The 7297-nt window shown below is 37.4% G+C and overlaps 1 protein-coding gene across 1 annotated transcript; it reads right to left on the minus strand.

Annotated features, from left to right (window-relative positions):
- Positions 1-2686: 2686 nt before the first annotated feature.
- Positions 2687-5463, minus strand: LOC108232439 (trace amine-associated receptor 13c-like). Its single transcript, XM_017410213.3, has 2 exons — positions 4236-5463; positions 2687-3908 (listed from the first exon to the last, which is right to left on the minus strand). Exons 1-2 carry the CDS (start codon positions 4484-4486, stop codon positions 3092-3094), a joined length of 1068 nt encoding a protein of 355 aa, XP_017265702.2. The 5' UTR covers positions 4487-5463; the 3' UTR covers positions 2687-3091.
- Positions 5464-7297: the final 1834 nt, after the last annotated feature.

Here is a 7297-nt window from a genome sequence, read left to right on the forward strand (position 1 = left end):
ACCTCGGCGGAAGACGCGAGTGTCGACAATAGCAATGTGCTTTGAGGAGAAGCTCAGGTTGAGCATTAGAGGCGTCTTCCCCGAGCCGGACACTGGTGGTGGAGGTTGAAGAGGGGAAGGAAGCTTGAGGGAGCTGGGAAACTGGAGGTGGAGAAGGGGTGGATGTGGGCTGATGCTGAAGTTCAGCCAGCGAACGAATGGGGCCATGATGGAAGTCCTTTTAAACGAAGGCTTGCTCGCTGATTGAATACCCTGGAGGCGTGGTCGGATGCTGATGGGCTGAGATGGAAGATTGTTGCTCCTGTAAATGTTACTTTGACATCCTGTGACTTTCATCAAACATCTGTTGTGTTTTATTTTGCCCGTACTTCCTCTCTAATCTTATGTCAGTTTTGCTCCATCCTAATTATTCTTCAGCTCTCTAATAAAAGAAGAGACTTCACACCGGAGCGAGGTATCACACACTGCCGTCCAGAACCGTTAGTGATGACAAACCTGTGCAGGTGTTTCTCTTCTCTGCAACAAGAGGAATAAATAGGTTGTGATGGACAGGTGCGATGATGCCACTCCTAATTATAAACCACGGCGAATGCAATGCTGCTGTGCTCCTCCTCAAACAGACACTAATGCTAACAGATACAGCATGATGGTTAACAGATATACTGCAGGGTCTTTAAATAGACCCACTTATACTGCTTTAACTGAGCCAGAATGTGATACTAGGAACGAGGACGACAGTTGCAACTACAAGCCCAATTCTGAAAATTCATGTGTGACAGATGTCTCCCTCTTATCGTTTTTTTAAAAAATGACGAATTAACTCACTTTGGTGATTCTCGTTGTGGTTAACAAATTTTAAAAACTAAATTCAAAAATGCTGTTTGTTATTGACGATTTTCCCTCAGCAATAAATCTGTTTGTTGTTGTTTAATTCCGCAACGGTGTGGTCTCATAGACCGTATGTTGACACTTCATCACACAAAGCCAACTTACCTGAATCAATTTTTCCAAATTGCTTCAAATTTTACAGCTGTTGTTTTACAGCATGCTTCTCCAGTTTTAGCTTCTGCTCATTGACTCCCTGTCAAATTCAGAATAAAATTTTAACTGTTTCTTCTAACATACAAAGCTCGCAATAATCAAGCTCCATCTTATATTAAAGATTTTATTGTTCCATAATTTCCTAACAGAACACTTTGCTCTCAGACTGCAGGTTTACTTGTGGTTCCTAGAGTTTCTAAAAGTAGAACAGGAGGCAGAGCTTTCAACTATAAAGCTCCTCTTTTATGGGACCAACTTCCAGTTTTTGTCATTGAGGCTGACACTCTGTCTACTTTTCAGAATTTGCTTAAATCTTTCTTTTTTGATAAAAAAGTTAGGGTCGGGTTGGGTTTCTTGAGCTACCCCTTATGCTGCTATAGGCCTAGACATAAAACCACATTTCCTCATTCTCTGCTCTCCATGTTTGTATTTCCAATTATTGCTGTGTTGTGGAATTTTCTTTAAAAGAGGACAACGCAGAGTTTTGTCTTAGAATAATTTATTAAGCTATATAGTTAAGAATCACTGAGCTCAGGTGAGTCAGCAGAGTGAGTCTGACAAAAAAACAAAAGGCTCCCCTTTAAATACCCAGCTCTACACACTCTGTAACTTTCCATAGAATGAGGGGTCTGGAATGGGGTAGGGGTCAGGTAACTCCAGAGCCCTATAAGCCCTATAAGATAAGAAGTGCTCCTTCAGTAAAACATGGTGTCATAAATGCTTCCATAATTTTCCACTGTTAAACACAGCCTTAAGTTACATGCAGCATTTAATCATCGAAGCACTTTATTATTTTCATTACAGCTGTCATGGTGTTTTTCTTTTTTATTCCTATAGAACAGTGGTGTCCAATCCTGGTCCTCAAGAGCCACTGTATTGCAGGTTTTTGTTGTTTTTCTGCTTCAACACACCTGACTTGATGAATGGATGATTAACAGGCTTCTACAGAACATGAAGACCTGCTGAAAAGCAGGGAAATAACTAAAATAGAGGTTTTCAAGGATTGGACACCACTGCGAAAGTAGCTGAATCTGGACCATTCCTGTGTTTGTCTGTGTCTCTTTCTTATTCACTCATTCCCAGCCGGTTGAAGGAGACGACCACTTGTCCTGGTTCTGGTTCTGCTGGAGGTTTCTTCCTGTTAAAATGGAGTCGTTTTATCCACTGTCACCAGTGTGGTGCTCAGGATGGGAAACAGAGACAAAGTGAAGATTTACCATAATCTGCTGAATTCCTTACATATATATAGGTTTTACTAATTTAGCATTTTGTATTGTACTGTAATTGAAAACTTTTGTACGATGTCCTGAGATGACTTTTGTTGTTAATTTGCGCTATATGAATAAACTGACTTGAATCCAACTAAATCACTCCATGGCCTTTTATTTCTGTATCCCCACTTGTATGTATGTATATATATATATATATATATATATAATATATATATAAAAAATATAATATATAAAAAATATATAAAATCATAAAGCCAAAAACTATTTTATTGATTCTTCAACTCCACTTGACAATGTATATGATTTACTATTTTCATGTCAAAAAAGAAAACTAATCATTTAAATGAAGCATCAAATCAGTAATTAGCTTTTAAAATTTCATTGTGCTTTATTTGTCAGATCTCAGCATTGCAAGCATGTTTTCTTTACTTTATTAATTTTGAACTCCATTAAATCAGACCAGTAAGCATGTCATCTGAAAAGCATTGGTAAGTATTTTCATGTTTCTAAATGATAAACTATAAACACACACAAGTTCTTTCATATGTTAATCGGTGAACTAAACTTTGAGCTCATCACGTGAGAATTTAAACAATGCTGATGTACAATTAATACCACTAAATGAGTCATTATTGTGGAAGGTTTTCAGTAAAAACAGCTTCCCTTGTAAAATATTGTTAAAACACTTTGTACTACATTACAGATTAATAATGAAAGATTAGCCAAACGTTTGCTCTTTTTAAAATAGTATTATTCAAGTACTGGAGAAGTGAAGGCAGATGATTTGTTCTGATGCAGACTGAGTGAATAAACTGTATCTACAGTATGTTAGCATCACAACAGTCAGGTTGCAGTATTTGAAGAGTTACAGTGAGTTTTACAGATTTCCTAAACCACGGATAAAAGAAAGCATAAATTATTGGATTTAGACACGAGTTACAATTAAATAGCCAGCTTACAAAGACTAAAAATTCCGGACTAAATGACATGCTGTTACCTGCAAGAGTAGGGACGAAATAAGGAAACATACATATTAGAAACACAACCACAACGACTCCAATAGCTGTAGCTGCTTTTCTCTCAGACTTCCTAACAGACACCGAAACTGAACCCTGTTGACTGACGGCTGCAATATGAGACCTCATGGCTCGAGCCTGAGACACAGCCACCACAAATACTCTCATATACAGAACTATGATCACTGTAATGGGGCTAAGAAAGGTAAATATCATATCAAACACTTGTGTTATATATTCTAGTAAAATGACACATTCTCCATCGCAGAAATTATATTGGTCAGGATTTTTCAGAAACTCCTTTAGTATCACACCGTTGTAGAGCACAGAGCAGGCCCAACACAGACAAACACAGACTTTCACTTTCCTCTGAGTGACTTTGGTTGGATAATGCAAAGGGTCACAGATGGCCACATATCGATCAGCTGAAATGAGCACCATGTTTCCTACTGAGGCAGACGTAACAATGTAAGAAGTATAATGAAAACATCCACACATGAAGCTCCCTAAATACCAGCATCTTTGTGACAGGATTTGAAGCGGCATCAGCACAATTCCAACAAGGAAATCTGAGACAGCCAGAGAGAGGAGGAAGAGGTTGGTAGTCGTGTGAAGCTGCCTGGAAAGGGATAAAAAGAAACACTAAATACTTTTGATTGTTTTGAAATACTTTCAAAAAACAGAACACTGTGTCTTAAAACAAGAGAACCTAATGTGCAAAAACATTTTGATCTGTAAGGTATTTTTATTTTACTTGCTATTACATATTTTGTTCTAAATCCCTTCAGTAGATGATGATGTTAGATTTCATCACTCATATTGTTGTTACATTCACAGATTGTTGCAAGGAGAGCTAATATTGACTTCAATAATAAATATTCCTGCAGTAACTTGTAAGTCTACTGAAAAGAAAATGTAGTACAACTGTTTTAGTTGATCTTCATACCTGAAGTAGGAAATAGAAAAGATAACTAGCATGTTAAGTGTCACAGTCATCAAACAGATTAAGGACATCAGAGTGTCAAATAAAATATTCTTAGCATGATGGAGAAGTGGCTTTTTGCAAGAAGTGTTGAGCTGTGGAAAGCAGAGCTCATCTCCGTTCAAACTCTCCATAATCAGAAAGAGGCAGGCAAATGTGAGGCAGTTGAACTCCAGTCGCTGGTTAACAACTGCTTCATTTTGCTCCTCCTTCATTTACAAATGAGTTAAAGCGATCATCCACATTTGTTTTCCATATAATTAAATTTAAAAACACAAGCCAAATTCAAAACAGTTGGGACATTAGTCAAAGTAAAAATGATAACATAATAAAAATAGAATGTAATGATTTGCAAATCTCATAAACCCATATTTTATTCACAATAAACATTAAAACAGCATTTATCAAAAGTATTACATTATTTATTTATTTATTTTAACAATAAAATGTAGTTTTTTTTTTTTTAAAGCAACACATCTCAAAGAAGTGGGGACAGGTCTATGTTTACTGACTGAAGCATCCCATCTGCTTTTAATAACAGTCTGTAAATGTTTAGGAACAGGAGAGGAGCTGCTGCAGGTTTTAGAAGGAAATGGTGTCCCATTGTTTTCTGATGAAGGATTTTTATGCTGTTTTACAGACTTGGCTCTTTTTTGCTGGATGGGAGCACATGTTGCTTTAAAACCTGTAAATAATTTGCTGCTTTGGTGGAGCCTTTCCAGATGCGTAAGCTGCCCATGTCAGAGGCTCAAATGTACCCCCATACCATCAGAGAGGCATGCTTTTGAACTGTGCACAATAACAAACCGGATGACAACTCTCCTCTTTAGTATGGAGGACATGCTGTCTATAGGTTTAAAAAATATTTTCAAATTTTGAGTCATCTGACTAAAGAACAGGTTTTCACTTTGCCTTAGTCCATTTTTTGCCTCTGAGCATCTCCTCAGACAGACACTAATGCTAACAGATACAGCATGATGGTTAACTCAAGTCAAATTTATTTATATAGCACTTTTCAACAATAAGGCAGTTCAATGTGTTTTACATCATATAAACACAAAAAAAGGCATAAAAATAACATTATAACAACACAGAGATCAAAACTCATAACAATAACATAAAAAATCAAACAAATAAAAAAAAATTATTAAAAAGCATCAAAAGGGCTAACGGAAAGTACCAAAGGCCAACTAAAAATACCAAAAGGCCAACTAAAAATACCAAAAGGCTAACTAAAAATACCAAAAGGCTAACTAAAAATACCAAAGGCTAACTAAAAATACCAAAAGGCTAACTAAAAATACCAAAGGCTAACCAAAAGCACCAAAGAAGTTATCGGAGAGAGCTAAAAAACTTCTACCATATGCGTGGATGAGGAGAACAAAAAAAAATTCCTGTCTCAAGCTGTGTCCTGCAGGTCACAGCGTGAGATATGCACAGAGCAACAATAATGCAACAAAGACATTGAAGGAGGGACGGAGCTACATTAAAGCAACATACAATAAAGGAATAAACACAGTGTCAAGTGGGGTGGAAATTGACGTGAACCTAATGCAGAATATCATGACTGAGAGTTCAAGGAGTTATTTATTTTATATAAAAACGAAAACCCAAAACAAAACCCGACATGGCAGCAAAGATAAAACTAAATACAAAACATAACAAAATCGAAAGCGCAACAAAAAAACACGGGATGCAAGACAGGGAGGAACCAGTCAGCGCATAAAGCGACAATGTACCAGTGAGTAAGTGGAGAAGATGACCGGGTTTTAAAGACAGAGGCTAATAAGGGGAAGTGGGCACAGGTGAGTGATTACAGCTTGGATCAGGTGTAGATGGGCATGGAAGGCCAACAAGGGGGAGAGACATGGGGGAGACTGTCCATATAACAACTGTCTCCCAGGTTTTTCACCAGTCTGAGATTAATGGGAGAGTGGCAAAGAGTAAGCCACCACTGAAGAAAACTCAACTAGAATTTATATATAGTAAAATAGCAGGATGTAAGATGCAGGCAGGCAAAGCCTACATGGATCACCATAACTAAATAGCTGGAATGGTATAGAAGAACATCTGCACCAACTTTGGACTGGAGGTCCCACAGTCAAAGTGGGAGACTCCACCAAGGGTGGTGGATAATGGCTGGGCTAAGATACTGTGGGACTTACAAGAAAAAAAGTGGCACAGAAAATAAATAAATTAGTGCTTTTGATCTGTTTTGGGGAAAATTACATTTTACTTTTATTGATCTCAATGTTCGCTGTTAAACTTTCTTCAGAAAACTTTCTTGGTTCACTGACGGTGATGCTTCTCAAGCTGATTTTCAAACTTTTCACTTGAAGGCTTTCCTCTGCAACATGACATTAACTTTCACTACTTGACTGTTACTTGCACTTCTCCATCTGTCCACAGTGTAGCACTGCAAGGCAAAAATTAAGAACTAGAATGACAGTGTAAGTTCAGTCATTTAAACAGTCTAGGAGCTATTTATGTGATTGTATATTGCGTTATTGTCTTTCTGCTGTATTTATATTGAAGTAAGCACACATGCTCAGACATATATAAACTAATATCTGTTTTCTTTTCAGATTTTACTCAAGGCCCAAGTGGAAAGAAATTTCTTAGAGCTATAAACATTCTTTTACTGTACAAGACCTTTATCATACTGTGTCGATAGGAACAAATAGGAAAATATTGAAAAGTTGTTCACAAAAAAGGGAGATACGGACCCAGAGGTAGCGCATTGTCCTGAGCTACCCCTAACGCTGCTATAGGCCTAGACATAAAACCACATTTCCTCACTGCGATGTTGACATTACATTCTCTACTCTTCATGTTTGTATTTCCAGTTATTGCTGTCATTTTGTTTTTCTTTTTTATTCCTATAGAACAGTGGTGTCCAATCCTGGTCCTCAAGAGCCACTGTATTGCATGTTTTTGTTGTTTTTTCTGCTTCAACACACCTGACTTGATGAATGGATGATTAACAGGCTTCTACAGAACATGAAGACCTGCTGAAAAGCAGGGAA

Source organism: Kryptolebias marmoratus, linkage group LG6, assembly GCF_001649575.2.
Source record: "Kryptolebias marmoratus isolate JLee-2015 linkage group LG6, ASM164957v2, whole genome shotgun sequence".
Taxonomy (NCBI): domain Eukaryota; kingdom Metazoa; phylum Chordata; class Actinopteri; order Cyprinodontiformes; family Rivulidae; genus Kryptolebias; species Kryptolebias marmoratus.